The sequence below is a fragment of the Staurois parvus genome, unplaced genomic scaffold (assembly GCF_062004578.1).
Source record: "Staurois parvus isolate SC_StPar_1 unplaced genomic scaffold, SC_StPar_1.0 ptg000640l, whole genome shotgun sequence".
In the NCBI taxonomy this organism is placed as follows: Eukaryota; Metazoa; Chordata; class Amphibia; order Anura; family Ranidae; genus Staurois; species Staurois parvus.
In genome coordinates this window covers 518,437-543,482 of record NW_028318436.1, presented here as the reverse complement: position 1 = coordinate 543,482, position 25,046 = coordinate 518,437, and the positions used below count along the sequence as shown (strand labels likewise).

At 43.7% G+C, this 25,046-nt stretch overlaps 1 protein-coding gene across 2 annotated transcripts in view; it reads right to left on the bottom strand.

Moving 5' to 3' along the window:
* Nucleotides 1–25,046, bottom strand: part of AGPAT1 (1-acylglycerol-3-phosphate O-acyltransferase 1) — a 101,589-nt gene that overhangs the window by 50,869 nt on the left and 25,674 nt on the right. The window contains exons 3-4 of one of the 2 annotated variants that reach the window (XM_089693921.1): nucleotides 12,982–13,055; nucleotides 418–607 (exon numbers count right to left, since the gene is read on the bottom strand). In XM_089693921.1, the coding sequence (XP_089550047.1) occupies nucleotides 418–607; nucleotides 12,982–13,033 (242 nt within the window). In that variant the 5' untranslated portion in view covers nucleotides 13,034–13,055. Of the gene's footprint in view, nucleotides 1–417; nucleotides 608–6,148; nucleotides 6,171–12,981; nucleotides 13,056–25,046 lie in introns of those variants that run through there. The other variant, XM_089693919.1, reaches the window with a different exon arrangement.

Sequence of the window (25,046 nt, the reverse complement as noted above, 5' to 3'; positions counted from 1 at the left end):
ATGCCCAGGTGCGGGTAAACTTTTTTGGTGTATCATGTGCAATGTTAATAAGCTCCTCCATTTTGGCCGTTTACTGGATGCGCTGGAACCATTCCATGGTAGGGGGAGTTTCAGTGTTCCATTTTGAGGGAATGCAGCGTCTTGTTGCCAAATACCCATCGTCATTGGATACCCTTTTTTTTTTTTTAAAAGGTGTTTATTTAACATTTTGAATTAAGGCTTACAAAACAGTTGCCATCTACCAACAAATGATGGCCGTATGTTGGCTGGCCAGCACCCAATTAAGAGTCATTGTATATCTATACACCGAGTACAAGGTTCTCATTGAAGCTCATCAGTGCAGTTCCTATAAATTAAAATAATAATTGTGGTCATTGAAATGAAAGGATGGCACTTAGAAATGCCAATAGAACTTACTTCATATTCTCCACATTGCGCCCCCTAACGGCACATATTGGGATAGCCAGTATGGCTAATGTCAGGATCCAGCCGTTATAGAAAGCCATTTTGCAGAAGTACTTGAAGGAAATACTCCATTCGTAGAGGAGAGGGAAAGCCACCAGACAGACAACGAGAAGCCACTGAGCCACAGACAGCTCCATCGCACCTTGATAAAGAGAGAGACAAGAGTGAGCTGGTAGGAAGATGGGTGATGGAGACAAGGCATGAACAGGGTCACTATATATGTATACACTTCCATACATGACAGAGATCATCCGATGAGCAGAGTTCACTGGGATGCCTTAGAAACACACTGTTCTTTGTACACATCACACTACAAGTCCGACTCTCACCTTTGTGCACAGTTGTACCGTTGCTCCATTTCCCCTTTATGCACAGTTGAGTTTTATTTTTTCAGGCACTCTTTCACTTCCTCTAAAAGGAATCCCTATCTGGAGTACCCATTCTGACCCCCTTGCTTTTATGTGCCTCCAATTCTAAGAAGTTCTGAGATCGTTCTAACCACTGAACTCCAAACACTGCCATTGTCTACTGACTATTAGGAATTATTTCACACCAATGCCAGTTCAAAGCAAATATTTTTTTAATTTTAAAGTGTCACTAAACCCACATCATAAAAAGCTATCAAATTGTGTATTATATTCTGCACATACTCACTCAGTCACTATGAAATTAGTTTTCTGTAAAAATCCTTGTTAATCCAGTTCTCTCTCCCTCCCTTTTGTCCATGTCCCCAATGCAGCTGGGGATGTAGCAGAGCAGTATTGGCAGCTCTGTATACAGTGCCTTGAAAAAGTATTCATACCCCTTGAAATTTTCCACATTTTGTCATGTTAGAACCAAAAATGTAAATGTATTTTATTGGGGTTTTATGTGATAGACCAACACAAATTGGCAAATAATTTAACAGTGGTAAATGACCGCCCACTCTTCTCTCCTCCTCCATGCCCATTAACCAGTTAGGGGAGGGATATTACATTTTGACTGACGGAGGCTTCACCTCCTTGTTAATCTAAGACACAGGCTAGAGGAGTGTGACACAGCCTGTGACTTGAAGAAATCCAAAAATCAGGTGGTTGAGCTGTGATTTTACTGCTCACCCGTAACAGACATGCAGCCGCTTAGGGTTGTACACATGCCATAGCAAACATTACACAGCATGCCACAATCTGTGGGCATTATCCATGCGGAAAGCGGTCCATGCAAGGGGTGCAGCATTTACAGGTTTAAAGCAGGCAGTAAGGTGGCAAAATATCGACTCCTCACTGCCTGTCAAAAACCTCAGAAATATGATCCACCATGCTGCACAAGCCCTTCATTTTGCATGATCTGTTCGTTTACAAAGTAAAATTCAATGTGCCACATTTCTCCCCAGAAGGAAGACCGGGTGAACATGGAAGTCCTGAGCAGCCTTGACAGCGCACCGCTGGAGGGCTTTGTTTCAATGCAAGTCCTTCATAATGTACTAGTATGCAATGCACACTAGCACATTAAACTTTACCTTGCAGGGGGGGTTTCTAAATTTTTGGGATGCGGTTTACAAACGCTTTGTCATTTTTAAGAATCCATTAGAAAACTGTTACAAATAAATCAAATGAGTTCATAAATCAATAAAACCTCCAATGATTAAGTGTCTTCTTAAATCAATCCTGTGAACAGTGTATCCACCACTATCAAACACAGCCCCTTACCAGAAACATAGACCCCAGGTAGAGGGTCTGCAAAGGTATGAAGTTGTGTACACTCCAATGCATATCCCACTCCAAGGATGTTCAGGTGCAGGGGCGGACTGACCATTTGGGCATTACCCGAGGGTCCGGGGTCAGTAGGGGACCCGATGAGAGGCTCACTGGGCACAATTCACTGAGCGGTATCTTACTGCATCCGGGTATGTGGTAGGATACAGCGTAGCATTTTGAAAAAACAAAACATTAGAATTCACCAAAAATGCTACTAAAATACTGCATTAGTTATTTTATCAAGTCATGTGGTGTTTTAGTAATGAAAACCATGCATTGATGTTCAGCTGTCAGAGGGGTTCCCGGCTGACAGCTGAATGTAAAATATTTGCCGGCAATTAAAAAAATAATTTTAAAAAAGGCGTGGGGTCCCCCCTCCATCAATGCCAAACCCTTCGAGTCTGGTATGGATTTTGAGGGGAACCCCCACTCCAAAATTAAAAAGAAAAAAATGGCGTGGGGCTCCCCCCAAAATCCATACCAGACCCTTATCCGAGCATTCAGCCCGGTAGGTCAGGAAAGGGGGGGGGGGGGGTGAGCAAGCACCCCCTCCTACTGAACCATGCCGGGTCATATGCCCTCAACATGGGGGGGTGCTTTGGGGTGGAGGGTGCTCCACCACCAAAGCACCTTGTCCCCATGTTGTGGGGGACAAGTGCCTCTTCCCCACAACGCTGGCCGTCGGTTGTGGGGGTCTGAGGGCAAGGGAGCTTATCAGAATATGGAGCCCCCAGATCCCAGCCCCCCCCATGTGAATGAGTATGTGTATGAATGAGTATGAGGTACATGTTACCGCTACCCATTCACCAAGAAAAAAAAAAAAGTGTAGAGTGAAAAAAAAAAAAAAAAGACAGGAGACAGTCTTTGATAAGTCCTTTATTAAAAGAAGAAAAATAAAAGAATGTCCCCTGAAGTATATCCAACGTCAATCAAGATGCCTGCCGCCACCGCCACTACCCGAGAAAAGAAAAAAAAAATGTTCTGCTCCCAACGCTGGCTCCCGACTGTCTGCTTGCTCTGCTGGCTTGACAGTTCTTAAATATGTAAGGGGCGGGGGCACCCAGTGACATCAATGGGTGCCCCCGCCCCTTACATATTTAAAGAACAGAGGACATCACCCATAGTGCAATGACGTCACTAGGCTCCGCCCCCAAGTGTTACGCCAACCACGTGGCTTTGTCAGTGCTCAATTATCTCTTTTCCCTGACGAAGCCACGTGGTTGGTGGCGTAACGCGTGGGGACAGAGCCTAATGATGTCATTGACGGCTTTTTACAGAGTGGGAGTTTTGAAATTACAAATTATTATTATTATACAGTATTTATAAAGCGCCAATAGTTCGCTCAGCGCTGTACATTACAAAGGGGGACAGAACATGTGACAGAACAGTACCAATACAATGCAAAACATGAGGGGATTGAGGCCCTGCTCTTTCGAGTTTACAATCTAGGAGGGAGGGGATGGTGGCACAGGAGGAGATAGCTGTGGGGAATGGAGTGGTAGGAAGAGTGGAGGAGGTCGGTAAGTTAGCAGGGGGTGGGGTAGGCTTCCCTGAAGAGGTGGGTTTTCAGGGTGCACCTAAAGGAGAGGAGAGTAGGTGATAATCTGATGGGTTGGGGCAGGGAGTTCCAGAGGATGGGTGACACCCTGGAGAAGTCCTGGAGGCGGGCATGGGAGGAGGAGACCAGGGAACTAGAGAGAAGGAGGAATTGATCTGCTTCTATCATGTGACTCCCGAACTTTTTTATGTGAAATTAAAGCAGTATTACACTATGGGAGATGTCCTCGGTTCTTTCTATATGTGGAGCTAAGCTGAGAAGAGTCCAGTTTATACTGTCATTGAAGGGGTGCCTGTCATCAACTCTCTGCTGCCATCTGGAGCATCTTTTTGGAATTAAATAAAAAATAGAACACACCAGGATTCCCAAAGCTCAGGGTCAGAAATTAGCAAATACAGATAGTGACCCAATTATAAATAATGCTGACTCACATAGATATATGTATGTGGTGTCCTTGGGACCCTAATCATAAATGGGAAATAAAGAAAAAAGACCAGGGGGTAAAGGACCCAGAGGCCAAAAGGGGGTCCAAATGAGGACAACCTGCAGCCTGAAGGCTTTTTGGAATTACCATGCTTGGTTGACCTGTATTAATCTATGGGTCCATGGTAGGAGGTGATTGGCCATCCATATACATTTTTAGATGGAGGAACACTAAGTCAAGGTGGAGCACTGTGTTTTTTTAAATAGACTTCATTTATTTGGAGCACATCATATTGATTTCCACTATTCAAGCACTTGATATTTATATTTCATATTTTGATTGAACTATCACATTTGAAGCTGTTGTTTATGTACTATTATGTTTATATGAGTTAGCGCAACACTATTTATGTATGTTTTTATGTTTTAAGTGTGGGATCACCTTTTTAAAAATGGTATTGCGGCGGCTCTATTTTATTATTTTATTACCTTATTCACAAGAATTGATAGCGCACATTGTTTATTTTATTTATTTATTCTACATACAAGCTGCCTATATAGAAGGGTTTCACAACCAGGGTACCATGGAACCCTAGGGTTCCTCCACAGGTTGTTAGGGGTTCCTTAAGCAATGAGCAATTTCTGCCTCTCAGATAAGATCCTGCTGACACCACTCCACTGCCACCACTCTTAGCTATCTGTAATTGGGTAATTCTTCCCAGTGTCCACAAGTGTAAGGAGCAGGACTGGATCTAGCCTATCTGATCTGAGGGTGTAGTAAAAAAATGTCAGGGGGCATAATGTCAGTAGAGTGTCACTTCTGTACCACAGAGTCATAATCCGAAAGGAACGTCTAAAAAGGTAGTGCAGAGGTGGTGCTGAAGTAAACTGGGAATGCGGTCATTAGTTTAGGGTGATTAAACAGAACCTGTGGCCCCTCATATCAGGTGTCCCTAACAGAGTCCCTCCTTATGTCAGGTGTTCTTCTCAGAGCTCCCCCTTAAATCAAGGCTTCTATAAGAGACCCTCCTTACATCAGGTGTCCTCAGCAGAGTGCCCCTTACATAAAATGGCCAGATCAGAGTGTCGCCTTACATCAATTGCTTCATCAGAGTGCCCCCTTACAACTGCCCCCCATCAGAGTGCCCCCTTTACATCAATTACCTCATCAGAGTGCCCCCTTACATCAATTGCTTCATCGGAGTGCCCCCTTACAACTGCCCCTCATCAGAGTGCCCCCTTTACATCAATTACCTCATCAGAGTGCCCCCTTACATCAATTGCCTCAGAGTGCTCCCTTTACATCAATTACCTAATCAGAGTGCCCCCTTTACATCAGTTGCCTCATCACAGTGCCCCCATACATCAATTTCCCCTCTTACAGTGCCCCCTTTACATCAACTGTCCCAATCAGAGTTTTCCCTTACATCAACTGTGCCAATCAGGTCTCAAGGATTTGTGGATGCACTTTCAGAAGTCTGGAAGGGCACAACAAAAACCTGGGGGGACAAAGCCCACCCCAGCACCCCCCTAGATCCGGGCTTGGTAAGGAGCATTCTTCCCACTGACAATCACACTAATGTATCCTGAGTTGTAGATATAGTAATTTTTAGCAGGGGTTTGCTGAGACCAGGGATTTCCAGGGTTCCTCTGTGCTGAAAAACTTAAGAAAGGCAGCTATAGAGTCCTATGTATAATCCCGCTCCAAAGAAACAGCTAGAAAAGGCAAGAAAGATGTTTCTTGCATGCTGTGTGAATGGGAACACATACAGTTGCAAAGGTGAAAAATACACTTTAACCCGGTTCCTTGGAATGTATAATTATATAGAAAAGAATGGATCTACTTACAGTGTAGAAGGAAGGCAATTCAATACACATGCTCTGGAGCATAGCCCCACCTGGCTTGTACTGTGATAAGCCACGTTATCTGGTAGTTAACTAACACATTGAAATCTCGTAATCTTACCAGAGTTCCAGGACAGCATGACTCTGAATGGTCCCCCTCCCTGACCTGCATACATTCTGACATCGGGAGAATTCCATTGGTGGATTAATAACTGGGCTAATGACTTGCCATATTACTACAGGCGGTCCCCCCCCCCCCCAAATCACACCCCCTCCCCTGCCCTCTGCCACTGTTGGACCCGGCTCAATCCCTCTATTGTGTTGCTGTGTTAGGTCTTTGTCTGGTGCGGCGACACTGGCCTCTGTTTGTGTCGGGGCCGTGAGACCGTGCGGAGATCACATGCTGGACGCTCTTTAATTTTATTTAAAGAGCCAACAAGCCAAAATTTTTTTGGCAGCAACTCAGCCTCTTTTGTGTCCACGTCTGTTAAGATAAAAAACAAATTAATTATTTACAGATGGATTTGTCAATGATACCTAAACTTTTTTTTTTTTCTAGTAAAGCCCTGTTTACATATCACATAAAATGCAGGTTCCCATGCAGAAACCCGTGTCGCTCGTAAGGGCAACTCATTAACTTGAATGGGGTGCTGTCTGTGCATTTCTCAAGAGTGAATGGCACACGGGTGCAAAATTGCGGTGATTTTCAAATCACCTACATGTGAGCAGGGCCTTAAAATGTATTTGTTAAGAGAATTCACAAAGCAGAGTTTAAAAGTGAATGTAGAGCCCACATTCTTTTTTTTTGTTATTTAAAGCAGAACTTATATAAATAATTGTTTTTTTTTTTTCATCCCATGTGCACTGGGGCTGTGCCCACACTGCATGGGTTAACGGCTTGTTTTGTCCAGATGTGCACAGAAAGGCTATACTTACTCAATTCTTCGATCCTCCAGAAAACCGCACTCCCCCACATCCAGCGGTGGACTGTTCCTGCCACCCTCACATCCAGAGCCGGTCTATGGGCGTGATAATGTCAGGAACAGTCCATGCACAGGACCGCTAGCATGCATGGGGGCAGGAGTGGCAGGGATTGGCCTTGCTCTTGGAGGAGCGCCTTTTTAGGGGAGTATATGCCTACTCTGTAAACCCCTAGACAAAAACGAGCAGTTAGCCCATGCAGTGCGGGCACAACCCCACTGTATGGGAAATTGTTCCTTACATTTTGAATGGAGTGAAGGAGAGTAAGAACCCGTGTGGGATTTTATTGTTTGGGAGACTGACCTCTTCCCTCTGCATTGGAGGGGTCTCAGTACATGGCCACAGGCAGCACAGTGACTAAATGGTTAGCACTTCCACCTGGCAGTACTAGGGTCATTGGTTTGAATCTAAACCACGGCACCACCTGCCTGGAGTTTGCATGTTCTCCCTGTGCCTGCGTAGGTTTCCTCCGGGTACTCCAGTTTCCTCCCACACTCCAAAGACATGCTGGTAGGTGAATTGGCTCCTGTCTAAATTGGCCCTAGTATGTGTATGTATGAATGTAAGTTAGGGACCTTAGATTGTACACCCCTTGGAGGGTTAGGGACCGATATGAATGTACTATATATATGTAAAGCGCTGCGTAAATGGACGGCGCTATACAAGTACCTGAAATAAATAAATAATTTTGGATTGTGAAAACTATCCTTTACCATCTCTATATTGAGAGTCACCCTAGAACCTGCAAAATGTGACAAGTCTCAATCATATATTATTTTGAGCAGGCATAAGAGTTATGGCTTTATACTGGGACATTCTGCATAGACAAGACCCCTCTGAACATAGCCTATCCACTGCTCTGCATTTGGAGAATTAGAAGTAAATTCACATCTATGAAATTCAGTTAAAATGTCTTGATGTTAAAGAGGCTTAGGCTGGCCATACACAAAGATTTCATCAGGTTGCTTATGAAATCGGACAAAATTCGAGCCCTTGGTTTGTCATCTTGGAACCCTCCCTCCTGACTCAATTTCTTTGATCTAAAAATTGAAGGAGCAAAGCAAAAAATTGTCGGACGAAGGTTGCATGCCATGAGATGCAGCCAGGTTTTGGGTACTCCACCAACTGTGAGTGCCAGCTCTCAGATTCAACAGGTGGCAGGGGAGATTCCTCCATCCACACTGATTACCATGGATGGAGGAATCCATATAGTTCACTTGTTCAACCCTCAGGGCTGAACTAAAGAAATATTACACTGTATGGCTAGTTTAAGACCTTTTAAGTACTGATCTACTTTGGTGCTTTGGACCCCTACTTTTTAAACCCCTATTGTGTCCCCTTGAGAGTAAATTGGGCTTGGATGCTTTATCCATATATGACACAGTTTAATACATGTACCGCCTTCTCTACAGTTCCTGAGGAATAGGGACGAGCCACGTGTTTGGTCCAAACATTCACCATTTGGGCATTTGTCCAAAAGTTGAATCTTTAGGGTGTTTGACGTGGACAAACACGACAGCTTTGTGCTGTCAATGGTTGCTAAGGAAGCAGTAGGTGTCTGCACCTATCGAGCCCTTAACAACCACTGACATTACCCAACCCATTCACTTATCTATGCAAAGGGCATAGATAGGGTAACATTGCCCAAATATGGCCAAATGGTCATATTTCGGTAATAACGAAATATGGCCATGGCAATATTTCGGCAATGATGTCACCAATACCTCCACTCCTCCATTATAATTCCGATGACGGCTCAAATCGGTTTTCGGCTTTTTTCTTTAGGTGGGTGTCATTCATCTTAATTGGTGAGCATCTACATTGCTAGAAGATGTGAATGATGATCAATGTATGCACTGGGACATTTTTCCCTTTTTTTAATAAAGGACTGTTTGTATTTAATTTACTCCTTACTCATTCACATAAAGAAAAGGTGGTATCAGGGTGGGGATTTATTTTTAAAGGGGACTTTCAAATCTCAATAATCTCCCTGTCCCCCTGACAACCGCCAGGACAAGGTTTTGGGGAAATAACTCTTGTCCTCCTCAATATGGGGACAAGGTGCTTTGTCAGGGGTGTCCCCCCCGAAAATGTGCCCCTTTATGTTGAGGGTATGTGGACTGGTACAGTTCAAAAAAAGGAAGGGTGGGAGCACATGCTGTTCTTTCCCCTTTCCTGGCCTGCCAGGCTGCATACTTGGACAATGGTGTGGATTTTTGGGGAAACCTCACACTTTTGGGTAGACATTCATCTGAAGGGGGCCATGGCTGGACGCTCAATTTGAAAATGCCACTGGCCTGTTTTTAAATGAAAACAGTGTACAGTGGGGCAAAAAAGTATTTAGTCAGCCACCAATTGTGCAAGTTCTACCACTTAAAAAGATGAGAGAGGCCTGTAATTGGCATCATAGGTAGACCTCAACTTTGAGAGACAAAATGAGAAAAAAAAAATCCAGACAATCACATTGGCTGATTTGGAAAGAATTTATTTGCAAATTATGGTGGAAAATAAGTATTTGGTCACTATCAAAAGTTCGTCTCAATACTTTGTTATATATCCTTTGTTGGCAATGACAGAGGTCAAACGTTTCCTGTAAGTCTTCACAAGGTTGGCACACACTGTTGGCCCATTCCTCCATGCAGATCTCCTCTAGAGCAGTGATATTTTGGGGCTGTCGCTGGGCAACACAGACTTTCAACTCCCTTCAAAGGTTTTCTATGGGGTTGAGATCTGGAGACTGGCTAGGCCACTCCAGGACCTTGAAATGCTTCTTACGAAGCCACTCCTTTGATGCCCAGGCGGTATGTTTGGGATCATTGTCATGTTGGAAGACCCAGCCACGTTTCATCTTCAATGCCCTTGCTGATGGAAGGAGGTTTGCACTCAAAATGTCACAATACATGGCCCCATTCATTTTGTCCTGTACATGGATCAGTCGTCCTGGTCCCTTTGTGGAGAAACAGCCCCAAAGCATGATGTTGCCACCCCCATGCTTCACAGTAGGTATGGTGTTCTTTGGATGCAACTCAGCATTCTCTCTCCTCCAAACATGATGAGTTGTGTTTCTACCAAACAGTTCTATTTTGGTTTCATCTGACCATATGACATTCTCCCAATCCTCTTCTGGATCATCCAAATGCTCTCTAGCAAACTTCAGACGGGCCCAGACATGTACTGGCTTAAGCAGGGGGACACGTCTGGCACTGCAGGATCTGAGTCCCTGGTGGCGTAGTGTGTTACTGATGGTAGCCTTTGTTACGTTGGTCCCAGCTCTCTGCAGGTCATTCACTAGTGGTCTTGTATGTCTTCCATTTTCTAATCATTGCTCCCACAGTTGATTTGTTCACACCAAGCTGCTTGCCTATTGCAGATTCAGTCTTCCCAGCCTGGTGCAGGTCTACAATTTTGTTTCTGGTGTCCTTTGACAGCTCTTTGGTCTTCACCATAGTGGAGTTTGGAGTGTGACTGTTTGAACTTGTTATCAGTATAAAAGACACCTGTCCACAACCTCAAACAGGTGCCATTGATACAGGTAATGAGTGCAGGACAAAAGGAGCCTCTTAAAGAAGAAGGTACAGGTCTGTGAGGGCCAGAAATCTTGCTTGTTTGTAGGTAACCAAATACTTATTTTCCACCATAGTTTGCAAATAAATTCTTTCCAAATTAGCCAATGTGATTGTCTGGATTTTATTTCCTCATTTTATCTCTCATAGTTGAGGTCTACCTATGATGCCAATTACAGGCCTCTCTCATCTTTTTAAGTGGGAGAACTTGCACAATTGGTGGCTGACTAAATACTTTTTTGCCCCACTGTATGTACCAGAATCTGACCTGCTATCAGCCCCTTGCCTTGCCTGTAGATCATAGTTCAGACTGGGAGAGGTAGAAGCTACAAGGAGCCAATCAGTTGTGTTGCGGTGCAAGATATACGCTAATAGCTGGAGAGAGCAGCTGACAAAGAAATTACCTCATCCGTCTGTGTGGAAGCAGTAATCTCTCTGCAGCGGTCCACCCCCCCCCCCCCCGCAGAGTCAGAGCTAGATCTCTCCAATCATGAGCTTTGCTCTAACACAGGCCCAGCAGGTGGCGTGTCAGACCTCTGCAGAGAGACCACTGCTTCCACACAGTGAGAATGGGTCCTTCTTTGCAGCATGATGGCAGGGTATAAGCTTTTCTACTTTTCTAAAGAAAATGAATCGTAAGACTTAGAACACCTTTTATTCTATTCATCTGAAAGTACAGTATGCAGCCAATTTAAACTGAAATTTCAGTGGGGTTTTAAGATAATCAGGACAGGAGATACAAAGCTGAACATAGGAAAGATGGGAGACACATTTTCCAACACACAGCTGACTTCCCATCCAGCAATTTCTCAGAAAACGGATCTCAGCTGTTATTTAACTGCCTCCCACAAAAGAAACTGGAATAAAGCTGCAAAACCAATTTCCATGGACATCAAATGACTAATCTTCAGTGCAGGTACCTTATATCCATATTCAGAATCAGAGTAATAGCTCTTCCAGTTTTGAGAATATAATAACAATGTAGAATTACCGAGAGACACTATGGACAAGCAATGGGTGCAAAGACACAAAAGAGTTTGGGGAAAATTTGATATCACAGGGTAGAACACATAGGAAGCCATCAGGGGAGAGTCAAGTCACCAGGCAAAACTAAAATATCCACTTGAAGACACGCTAACGTACATATATGTTACAGGCTTCAATGGTTGTAACGGGATGATGCCTGTAGCTGCAAGCATCATCCCAATTTAGTTTTTTTGGTCCGTGGGATGACTTTGGTCTGGTAGCCGATGGCCATCACACTCCTCCACCCCCTTCGCTGCCCACTAGTGCCTCTCTAGGATCTCCATCCCACCGGAGATCCCAGATGCTTTTTCCTGCTTAACACAGAGCCATCAGAGGATCGGAAGGTCTCTGATGACCTCTGACACAGGAAACCAGAAGCGATGAGTACTATTGTCATTTTCAGTTTCCCGGATGTAAAATAGCACCGTTTTTAAAATGGGAAAGTATATAATCATACCAATCTTGGGGTGATCAGATGCTTTTAGGGCACAACAGAGGGCTGGGGTCTAATAATCCTCAGATCTCTCAGTAAAGAGTACCTGTCACTGCTTATTGCTGTCACAAAGGATGTTTACATTCCCTGTGACAGCAATGAATGAGATAAAAAAAAAAAAAGTGTAAAAAAAAAAAAGTTAAAGCACCCGTCGCCTTTTGCAAAGACAAAAGCAAGGAAGCATACGTAAACAACGATCGCACCACACATGTGAGGTATTGCCGCAAGCACCAAAGCTAGAGCAATAACTTTAGCATTAGACCTCTTCTGTAACACTAAACTAATAACCTGGAAAAGGATTATAAAACATCACCTATGGAGATTTTTAAGAAACACAATTTGGCACCTGTCCACAAGCGTGTGCATTTTTAAAGCGCGACATGTTTGGTATCTATTTACTTGGCATAACATCATATTCTATATTTTACCAAAAACTGGGTATTATTTCGAGTTTGCATGCATTAAAATTCACGAAAGTGTATTTTTTCCCAAAAAACTGTTAAAAAAAAAAAATCACCGTGCAAATATCATGCAACATAACAAATTGCAAAACCCGCCTCATTTTATTCTCTAGGGCTATATATGTTTGGGGGTTCTAAGTAATTTTGTAGCAAAAAATACTGATTTTTAAATGGAGACAAAATGTGTCAGAAAAAGCTGTACCTTCAAGTGGATATCAGCTTCAAGTGAAGCAAACTTGTAATCTTGTTCTCAAACAAACTTTAGAATAGCCTAATGGATACGGGAAAGAGAGATTTCAAGTATAATCTCTGCAAATTGATTTAAACTTGGCAGTGGTACAATTCTAGAAAAAAATTCAGAGTAAATATTTGGGAACGTTCAGGACAGCCTACCCTCTTCTTTGATGGGACAGGATGTGAAATGACTTACCTGTCACAGCGCTAGCCAATGGAGAAGCTGCTTTGACGACATTTGAGGTCATTACACGATGCTCAGCACGAAACCTGTAGAGAAGAGGACAGAACTGTAGGACAAATTGGACATTTGTAGATGAAGACAACCATGAAATAAAACATTCCATATCTATAGGAACATATGGACACCCCAAACCCCTATGATTTGCACGTACCAGGTACAACTAGTACTGAACTGCAACTAGTAGTAAACTACAACCAAACCTTTTCCAGGTTGGTTCATGACTGGCAGCTCAGTAGGCTCCACATCTCTCGGCACCTTAAGGGCCCATTCCCATCAGGTGCATCGGGGCTGTGATAGGCAGCCCAGTTCCAACACAAGACAAAGCAACAAGTCCTGTTCCCAGTGAAGTCAATTCATATCACTATGTTGCAGTGCTGTACTTTTTTCAGCACACATCACAGCAATACAGTGGTATGTACTGGTAAGATTGGGGACGAGGCTTTTGCCTGGTCTTGCATTGGGACTGTGCTGTCCAAAATAGTCAAACACAGTCCTAACACAAGTGTTATGAACAGGTCCTAAACAGTGCAATGCACGGCTTACTGAGCTTCAGTATAACTGCCCTCAAACCGCACCCCAGCACATGCATTCAAATGTAGCTGCTGGTGTAAATTGGCCCTAAAAAGAGGGGGCAGCTACTCCAGGGCCTGTGACTAGAGGAAGCGCCACCACAACTACTTTATTAAAGTGGGTTTTTTTTTTGGGGGGGGGGGGGGAGGTTATTATAGTTTTGGGCAGAGTAGAGAAATGTAAAAATTCATCAGCTAAATTTTCTGGTCTGTGCCCTGTTGGGGAGATTTCCATACCTGGGAATGTGTGTAAATCAACAGGCCTGAGAGTGGGGGTGGGACAAGAGGTGGAGCACATTAGACACCTAAACTTATTTAATGGTTGTGGCGTTCACTGATATAACATTGGCACGTCATAGCAAATTGAAGATGCCACTGTGCCATCATTGGCCAGAGGAACAAACGCCGCCGTGCCGGCCAGAGGAACAAACGCCGCCGTGCCGGCCAGAGGAACAAACGCCGCCGTGCCGGCCAGAGGAACAAACGCCGCCGTGCCGGCCAGAGGAACAAACGCCGCTGTGCCGGTGTCAGTGGGAGGAAATGAATACTGCCCTGCCGGTGTCAATGGGACGACAAGAATGCTGCTCTGATGGTGTCAGTGGGAGGAAAAATTGGAGTTGCATTGGTTTCATTATATTGCACTCATCAATGGCTCCCAACATACCCTACTGAACTGCAGTAATGTCTCGCACAAGTAGCCAGCGTTGGTGATAAAAGTGCTCCTAGTTCTGTCCATACAGAGTGGGGTATGATCATTGACAGAATCAATGCAACATGGGCTGTTCTGCTATTAGGCCAGTCCTCTCACTGACCACTAGGGCCACGCTGCTATCAAGCTGGCTCCCATATGATATTATATATTCCCACAAGTTTTTTTTTTCCTTTTTTCGGAGCTCCATGGTACAGTGCTTGTCGAGTCCTCTGTGAACAATAAAAGTGAACTGTGAAATCACAGCACACAAAAAACATGCATGAAAGGTTCAGGGCCTCTAACCCTAAACCACACAAGTGGTGTTCAATTGTGTCAGTGTCAAGCGGGACTCCCAAGGTGGCTCCAGTTGCGTACATTCCCCATGTGGGGCGCATTCACAGGTGGTCAATGGAGGGAGGAGAGAGCAGAATCCTCCCCTCCAGTAGCTGTCGTGGCCTCTGCTCTGCTTGATGGGAGCCATGCTGCAGTCATTCCTGAAAACAATCTGTATCAACAGAAAGTCAGAGAACCCAGCCTGGCCAGAAACGATCGATAACAAATGTGAAAAGTAGACGAAGATCTAGCAAGTACCCAGGTACAGAGATTTCTCTTCAATTTCCTGTCCCAGCGACAACAGGAAAAGAGGGGAAATCTCTACAATGTGAGAAAATGTTCCTTAGACAGTTGTCACCAGGACAGGCAGGCTCATTGGAAGATTTACTCATTCTAAAATGAAGGATTTCCTCTCACTTTCTGTCTTGGTGACATGGGCCAAACAGACAAACTGAGAGGGGAGATTCCACATAGAGGCAATTAGATATTTACAAAAGGGACTAAAGCCAGCCATACACCAGAAGAATTTGGTTCAAAAATATTTTTTTGGGACACTAGTTCAAGTTTCTAATCGTTAGTGGGGTCTACTTTATGTTCGTTTTCTACTGTAGTGATGTAAAAATTTGAAGGAGCAGGATGGAAAATTTTTCTCGAACAAATGATTTTCTAGCAGTGTATGTGGATTCATTCAGGAAATTGCATATATTCCAAGATCGAATGTTAAGAGCAAGTGGGATTTTGATGTGCTTTCAAATGCCGTTCGTCAAGTTAGCGTTAATCGAATGTATGTTGAAATTTTTTTGTATGAATAATCTACCAGTGTATGGAGAGAGGAAAGGAAAAGGAAAAGAGAGAAAGAAAAGAAAAGAAAAAGGAAAAGGAAAAGAGAGAAAGAAAAGAAAAGGAAAAAGAAAAAAAAGGAAAAGAGAGAAAGAAAAGAAAAGAAAAGAAAAGAAAAAGGAAAAAAAGGAAAAAAAGGAAGGAAAAGGAAGGAAAAGGAAAGAAAAGGAAGGAAAAGGAAGGAGAAGGAAAAAGGAAAAAGGAAAGAAAAGGAAAAAAAAAGGAAGGAAAAGGAAGGAGAAGGAAAAAGGAAAAAGGAAAAAGGAAAGAAAAACGAAAAAGGAAAGGAAAGAAAAGGAAATGGAAAAGGAAAGAGGAAAGAGGAAAGAAAAGGAAAAAGGAAAGAAAAGGAAAAAGGAAAGAAAAGGAAAAAGGAAAGAAAAGGAAAAAGGAAAGAAAAGGAAAAGGAAAAGGAAAGGAAAGAAAAGGAAAAGGAAAGGGAAAGGAAAAGGAAAAGGAAAAGAAGGAACGAAGGAAAGAAAAAGAAAGAAAAGAAAGGAAAAGAAAAAGAAAAGAAAGGAAAAGAAAAGGAAAAAGAAAAGAAAGAAAAGGAAAAAGAAAAGAAAGAAAAGGAAAAAAAGAAAAGAAAGGAAAGAAAAAGAAAAGAAAGGAAAGAAAAAGAAAAGAAAGGAAAAGAAAAAGAAAAGAAAGGAAAAGAAAAAGAAAAGAAAGGAAAAGAAAAAGAAAAGAAAGGAAAAGAAAAAGAAAAAAAGAAAAAAGAAAGAGAGATCGGATATTTCTATTCAGTTTAATGATAGATTTTTGTCTAGTTGTTTAACACATACTGGAAGAAGATAAGAGGATAGAGACACCTCTCCAATGTCATATGATAGGGCCAGAGTGAGTGAGTAAGTGCAATTGTGCAATCTGGAGTTGTGTCAGATTCTTAATGCAGACACAGATAAAATATAGATTTCTGAGTCCTCACCACCACCACCCCAAACAGGACATGAGAATGTCATCATCAGGGACTTATGTATCTAAAATTCTATATTACTCATTACAAGCAAATAGATCTCAGCTCTCATTTATCTGATGTATCTCAGACATTCAACCCTTCTGCTGCCACAGCCTTTTTTGCACACATTTAAAAAATAATTTTAGGCCTCAAGGTTACGTAACCCCCCAAAACATTATATATTTTCTGAAAGCAAACACCCTGCAGATGGAAAAGGACATAAAAAGATATTCAAAGCCTTGAATATGCCAATCAGTACTGCTAAATCACCTATTAAGAAGTGGAACGTTCGTGGATCTCGATACCAAGCCAAGGTCAGGTAGACCAAGAAAGATTGCAGCCACAACTGACAGAAGAATTGTCCGGGATTCAAAGAAAAACCCACAGGAAACCTCAAAAGAAATACAGGCTGCTCTGGAAAAGGTGGTGCGGTTGTTTTTAAGGAGTACAATACAGTTATACTTGAACAAAAATGAGCGGTTTGATCGAAGAGCCAGAAAGAAGCTTTTACTGCACCAATGCCACAGAAATGCCCGGTTACAATATGCCCGACAACACCTTAACATGCTTAACCGGGCTTTTGTGTCATTGATGCAGTAAAGGCTTCTTTCTGGCACCTCTACCATGCAGCTAATTTTTGTTCAAGTGTCATCTTATTGTGCTCCTTCAAAACAACCACACTGTCTTTTTCCAGAGCAGCCTGTATTTTTCTTGTGGTTACCCATGCGTTTCCCTTTGTATCCTGAACAATTCTTCTGGCAGTTGTGGCTTCTATCTTTTTTGGTCTACCTGACCTTGGCTTGGTATCAAGAGATCCCCGAACTTTCCACTTCTTAATAGGTGATTTAACAGTACTGATTGGCATATTCAAGGCTTTGGACATCTTTTTATGTCCTTTTCCATCTTTATAAAGTTCCATTACCTTGTTATGCAGGACTTTTGACAGTTCTTTTCTGATCCCCATGGCCCATTATCTAGCCTAGTCAGTGCTACCACGTAAGAGCTAACAAACTGACTATTATTAATATTATTATTATACAGTATTTATATAGTGCCAAAAGGTTTGCTCAGCGCTGTACATTATAGTTGGGGAAAGTACATGAGACAATACAGTAACAAAACACGAGGGGGTCAAGGGCTCTGTTCTTCCGAGCTTACAATCTAGGAGGGAGGGGAGAGTGGTACAGGAGGAAGTGGCTGTGGGGGATGGAGTGGTAGGAGGAGTGGAGGAGATCGGCTGTTAGGTGAGGGTGGGGTAGGCTTCCCTGAAGAGATGGGTTTTCAGGGTGCGCCTAAACGTGAGGAGGGTAGGTGACAGTCTGATGGACTGGGGTAGTAAGTTCCAGAGGATGGGGGAAGTCCTGTAGAAGTCCTGCAGTTGGGCGTGGGAGGAGACCAGGGAGCTAGAAAGTAGGAGGTCTTATGAGAAGCGAAGAGTACGGGTTGGGTGTTATACACTGACACTAATTTCAATTTAAAAAAGGCACAGATGTGGGACATTAACCTCTAATTGGCATTTTAACCCGTGTGTGTCACCTTGTGTGTCTGTTCCAAGGCCAAACATTCCAGGGCATGTAAACTTTTGATCATGGCCATTTGGGTGATTTCTGTTATTATGATTTAAAAAGGAGCCAAACAACTATTTGATAATAAATAGCTTCATATGATCATCATCCTTCAATAAAAGAGCATTTTTTTGCATGATCAGTCATATTTTTAATATCAATGCCAAAATTTCACAATTTCTGCCAGGATATGAAACAACTGAGTACTGTCCATGATACTTTTTAATTTGCACTAACATACAATTTTGAGGACAAGCTTTCGGGGCATGTCCCCTTCTTCAAGGTCCAAGCAGTACTATTACAATGTTTTAGCAGAATGTTAGAAGTTGGAGATGAGAGGAAAAAAAACAGAAAGAAACACAAGCCTAGGGTTAAACTCGAGATAGGATACAGCAAAGCAAAAGCAAAGACTGGGGGGGAGGGTAGGGCATGCAAACTTTCGAGCACAACTACATACGTATATACACACACGCCAGATTTTTATGTCACTATCATTTATATTTTACCAAAGAAACATATAGCATATTTTTTTACTGAATACTTGTGCCTAATAAATCATGAGGTTGTGTCGAGCAAACAGATACCTAACATGTAAAAACTTAAAACTGCATTTGCCCCCCAAAATGGCAACAAACTTTGGTACACCCATTTCCTTAGGTGAAGCTTTAAAAGCCTCTACAGGTCATCAGTTTAGAGTTACCCATAAATAATGGACTTAGACTTATTGACTTCACTACAGTGTGCACAGCGACATGTAACGTGTAGAGCAATGAAGGTTTTGGTTCTTAGAGGTCTCTGAAATGCATTTACATTTGAATATTGTGTATATGTGGGTGAGAAGGTGAGAAGTCAATTTCCCTTCACTTCATCTGGTGAAGGGAGCAGCAGGAGGGCAAACAGAAGGACAGCAAAGGCAGGGCCATGAAGTGAACCTGCGCAAATTTGTTTTTGGGAATGCACAATTTCACTTTAAATTTACGCGTAGCACAGAGGTGGATTTTTCCATATGCGCAGGTCTGTTTTAACGGGATCTGTATTCGCTGCAAAAGTGTGTGTGTGTGTGTGTGTGTAAAAATTGATTGCACTAAATGATTGCTTAGACCAGGGCTGTCCAAACTTTGTAAACTAAGGGCCAGATTACTGTACTTCAGTTTTTAGGGGGAGGCCAGATAGTGGCCACTGGGAGAAGAAAATGCCCTGGAGTAAACAATGCCTCAGGCTTGGATGTCACTGAGAGTAATAAAATTATATGTTCAGCAGGAGGAATAGTACCCCATCATTGGTATTGGTGGGGGGGATATTGCCAATTGTTGGCATCAGTGGGAGGAATAGTGCCCCATCATTTATAATAGTGGGAATAGTGCCCCATCGCTGGTGTCAGTGGGAGGAATAGTGCCCCATTGCTGGTGTCAGTGGGAGGAATAGTGCATTGTGTTAGTGGGAGGAATAGTGCCAATGACCAGATAAAGGTAAGGAAAGGGTCACATGTGCCCTGTGGGCCGCAGTTTGGAGAACACTGGCTTAGACCCTCTGATATCCTCCTTTAGGTTCCCTGGAACACAATCCCACTACCGAGCTACTATAAGAACAAAGAGGAACTGAACTTTGAAAGCGGGGAAAAGGTAGGCAGAGGGCAAAGGACTAGTCTCTAGTATTGTCTGTGGCCTACATAAAGTTGATTTTTCCCAATTTCTGACTTACCATGCCTTGTTTGTGTTATGGACTATCTTCTTTTTTCCAAAGCCAGTCACAGTACCAGACAGGAAGAATTTATCCCAACATTGCGTCACATTCTGACAGCTGAGTCACTAACAATGGCCCTATTCCCTGACCGCACACAACAGGTGTGACCACACAGCCATTCATTCTACAGGGACAAGCTTGGCAGACTGGATATCCATCTTCTAACCATTACATTGTGCTCTGCCTGTGGCCTGCCTGGCTTAATTCACTCTCATTACTCCCAGCATTCTTGTCTCCTCTTACCCTCATATTTTTCCCCATGACTGATCTCTTTGTCTATGCTCAGTTTTCACTAATTGCCCCCACCTCAATGCCATCGATGACAGACCTCACACCCCCTCGCCCTCACAATGTCGCAGCTGCTGACGTCTTTTCCAATCCTGTTTACTTGACAATTCCTTCCAGACACACACACAATCCCAAGGAACCAGACATTCATCAATGCTGTACATCTGCTCTCTTGTGATAAGGCCTGGCTAACATACAGGTGACACCATACTCCGATACCTGGACAGCCACAATCCTGGCCATACCATACTCCGATACCTGGACGGCCACAATCCTGGCCATGCCATACTCCGATACCTGGACGGCCACAATCCTGGCCATGCCATACTCCGATACCTGGACGGCCACAATCCTGGCCATACCATACTCCGATACCTGGACGGCCACAATCCTGGCCATACCATACTCCGATACCTGGACGGCCACAATCCTGGCCATACCATACTCCGATACCTGGACGGCCACAATCCTGACCATACCATACGCCGATACCTGGACGGCCACAATCCTGGCCATACCATACTCCGATACCTGGACGGCCACAATCCTGGCCATACCATACTCCGATACCTGGACAGCCACAATCCTGACCATACCATACGCCGATACTTGGACAGCCACAATCCAGATCATGCCATACGCCGATACCTGGACAGCCACAATCCTGGCCATGCCATACGCCGATACCTGGACAGCCACAATCCTGGCCATGCCATACTCCGATACCTGGACAGCCACAATCCTGGCCATGCCATACTCCGATACCTGGACAGCCACAATCCTGGCCATGCCATACTCCGATACCTGGACAGCCACAATCCTGGCCATGCCATACACCGATACCTGGACAGCCACAATCCAGGTCATGCCATACTCCGATACCTGGACAGCCACAATCCAGATCATGCCATACGCCGATACCTGGACAGCTACAATCCAGACCATGCCATACGCCGATACCTGGACAGCCACAATCCAGACCATGCCATACGCCAATACCTAGACAGCCACAATCCAGGTCACACCATACTCTGATACCTGGACAGCCATCGTCCCCAAGCCTCCTATTAGGACACATTTGAAAGTTCAGATGGAGGAAAAGGAGGAGGATACGGCACACAACCAGCATGCAAGGTGGATTCATGTTTTAGGGGAAAGCTGTGCTTTGGCCATTGAGGGCCAATTCACACTAGTGTGTTGCATTAAAGCTCAACTCTAGGGAGTCCACACTGCAAGGGTTAACTGCTCATTTAGGTTTAGGGGGGATAGAATAAAATAATTGCTTACCATATCTTCCACGCTGCTAGACTGGCCCCTGCAGCATCTTCTCCGCCATGCTCCAGCATTATCAAGATCAATGCAGAGTCTATAGCCCTGCATTGAACATGATACTGCCAAGGGACAGTTCACTCCTGAAGCATGGTAGTGCACTTTCTGCTATAGGAGTGGAGGATCAGATAAGAAAAGTGCTTTTACCAACCCCTATACCTAAATTAACAGTTTAGGCCCCTTTCACATGGGTGGACTCCGCTAAGTGGATCTGTCTGCTCAGTGGGAGATCTGTCTGCTCATCCCTGCTTAGCAGGCAGATAGCAGAGAGAACATACAAATTTCATGCAGATAGAGTTTCTGGTGGGAAACCAAACCCAGGACCCCAAAGGTGCAAGGCCACAGTACCAACTACCATGCTGCCCTGCCTATGACAGGTACAGATGGGTCAGTCTCTCCTAGGTGCATGAGGCTTGATGGACCACAGCTGTAGACTACCTGTACCATAGTAAGTAATCAGGGGTCTCCACTGGTACAATGCCACGTGACTGTGTCTACAAGGGGTCAATGAAAAATTTGGCATATTTAATCCATCACATGTTGAGCCTTATGCTGCATAAGCACCCATCCATCTGAACTCAAATCAGTAAAGGGGCTGTAACTATATTTATTTATTTTTTAATTAATTCACACATACACAACTTTGTGAGGCAATGAAAGCAATAAGATTGCAATTGGAACAATTTCCCCCTGACACAACAGTTTCCAAGAATCTGGGTTATTCATGAGAAACCGCAGAGAGTACTGGGTGATTCGGGAGCTGCGATCTGTCATTATCCTCCTGCAGGGATCAGAATAGCTTTGAAGATTGAGAGAATTGCAACCCAGGATTCACATATCAAACCATCCGCACACTTCAAAATAGGGAGTGACATCGGAGCCCTGCCATACTGGGCTTCACTGTGGAAACTGTCTGTGTTGTTACCCACAATGAGAATACTGCTTTTATTTTTTAAACTGCTTCAGAAGCATAGGAAACAAAAAAAACAAAAAAAAAAAAAAAAAAAGGTATCAACAAGTCTACCTCAGTTCATATTTGCCCGACTGCACAGCGAGAATTTATTTTTCCTAGTGCCATAAAAATAAGAGATACTCTAATTGCATTCTATGGCAACACAGCTTGTCTAAGACCATCTACCTCCAGACACTGTAATTTGATAAGGGAAGCAGAGTGGTAGGAACAGGATGAGAGGAAGCATGCTCATGTCCCTAGGAGTGTACAAAACATGCTGCTGGAAAACAAAGTCAAAATGATGTAATTCAAATTCCAGGAACTAAAACCTCTGATTTAAATATACTCATTAATGGCCACAAAGGATAAACATCTACTGTGTGTGCACCAAATGCCTTTGAAAACCCAGTAAATACCTTATAAAAGCAGGACAAGTCTGATCATTGAAGGAAAGCAGACCGAGTTCCCAGCATAGCTGGAGAACTGACCACGCTGTGCTCTCGAGTCTAGTGTGGTCAATTTTTAAACAGGAAAAGCAGAGGGAGAAGCAGGAACACAATTTCACACAAATAGGTAGGTAGGCTTTGTTATTTTGTAGTCAGAGGGTAGCAGTCTATGATGAGTCAGCCTGGGAGTGAGGCAGTTCACCTGAGGACAGGCTGGGAGGCTCTACAAGTCACAGCTTCTGGAGCCCTCCCACCCTTCCTGGAATGTTGAGCCTGGGAGGGGGCCCCAGGGAGGGGAGCCTACGTACAGGCTGGTTGCTGGACAGGAGGATCTCCACTGCCAAAAGTCTCCTAGGGAGGACATCCTGGACATCCTGAGATGGAGCTAGCCCGGCGAAATGCTGAGCCTGGGAGGGGGCCCCAGAGAGGAGAGCCTATGTACAGGGTGCTTGCTGGACAGGAGGATCTCCACTGCCAAAAGTCTCCTAGGGAGGACATCTTGGGCATCCTGAGATGGAGCTAGCCCAGTGAAATGCCTGAAAGCAGCTACCAACCCACCATAGATAGGACAGTGAGTACTCCTACACCCAATGGACCAATAAAGAAAGAGGGTGGTCAGGTGCAAGACCCAACTAGATCTCATACGGGACTACTTAACTGCTAGATCTTGGAATCCCTTTGCCCAAGGATACCCTCAGTGCAGCTGGGTGAGGAGGAGGAGGATTCACCAAGGGGACTTCAGTACTCCTTAACAGAGACAATTACTATTTCTGGTCCACATTTTTGTACAGTATTGTTGTTAAAAAATTTGTCCTCAAGTTTGCAGTTCCTTGGGCATCCCATACACCCCATAACCCCATCCAATTTGTTAACCCCTTAATAAAAACAACTAAAAACCAGCTCAAGGACTGTATTACTGACTCAAAAACAAATCCAGCGGCTCTCAAGAGGTTAGTGCTGCAGAAATAATACAAAGAGATCAGGATACTTCATATAAGTACATGGTACAGCAGGCAAATATCAGGAATATGAAATGTTGGGTTTCCATATTCTTTAACACTGGGGTTGTCCAAATTCACTGAATACTGAAAGAACAAAGAGGGTGCACCAGTCTAGTGCATTACCATCATACACCATGTACTCATGAAATCAAGCCAAATATTATACTCACTCATAAACATGATCATCAATGAGATCCAGAAACAAACTCCAGAACCACTGCACAAAGTTCTTATCTTGGGATGACGCCATGCTGGTCTACAGAGGTTAACGCGTTTCAAGGGGAATACCCTTTTCCTCAGAGTTAAAAACTCTGGTTCTGAGGAAGAAGGGATTCCCCTCGAAAAGAAGTTTGCGAGTATAAGATTTGATTTCCTCAATAAAGGTTGTATATTGGTAATGCGTTAGGCTGGTGCACCCTCTTTTTGTTCTTTCACTGCATTCCTTTTCTGACCAAATAGTACTCAGAAGACCTTAGGAGATATATCCCAGAACACTGTCCTAAAAATGTAGCTGTTAGTGTGAATAAACTCTCACAGTCAGTACTGAACGATGCTGTTGCAAGGTACACTTATGCAAATACAATGAAGAAGCAGAATTTTAAATGCGTTACTAAGTGGTCTCATCTCTCTGCAAGCAACAGCTGGAAAACTCAAATAAGTATTCCAGGATGCTCGGGTGGGAAGGGGCTCACTCAGGTTCTGCATTTTCCTGTGCTTTTCTGCGTTTTGTATTCCTCCGTGTGCTGCTAATATATTGGGGGAAGGCTCTGCTCAGGAATTCTGCCGAAGCTGCATGGGAAGAAGAGCAATGAGGCTCACCCTTAAAGTGTTACTAAACCCACAACAGTAAAATCAGTCTGTATATGCAGTAAAGCATGCTTGTTATACTCACTGTGGAACCTAAGGGGTTAATCCTCTGCATTGTGTAAAAATGCTGTTTGATCCTGACTTCTCTGATACTTCCCTTCTTACAGAGTCTACCTGTTCTCTTCTGATGAGACATATCTTGTGGAGTCACTGCACATGCTCAATTTGGTGTGTATTGCTAGAGAGGTTTTTTTTTATTTTCTTGGCAGAGTGCATGTGATCAGCACAAGGCCAATCAGCACTGCCCAGGCAGAGGTCAGGGGTTCTACGCCTCCTACAAGCTTTAACCAGTGCTCGGCTGAACACTGATAGAAGTCACAAGACTGCTCTAACTGCTAATGAGAAAAAGGTATTTAGTAGTTTAGATTTTCTAAAATAATTACATTTCCATGTTGTGTGTAATGTTGGGGACCAGATATAGTGAATGCAGGGTCC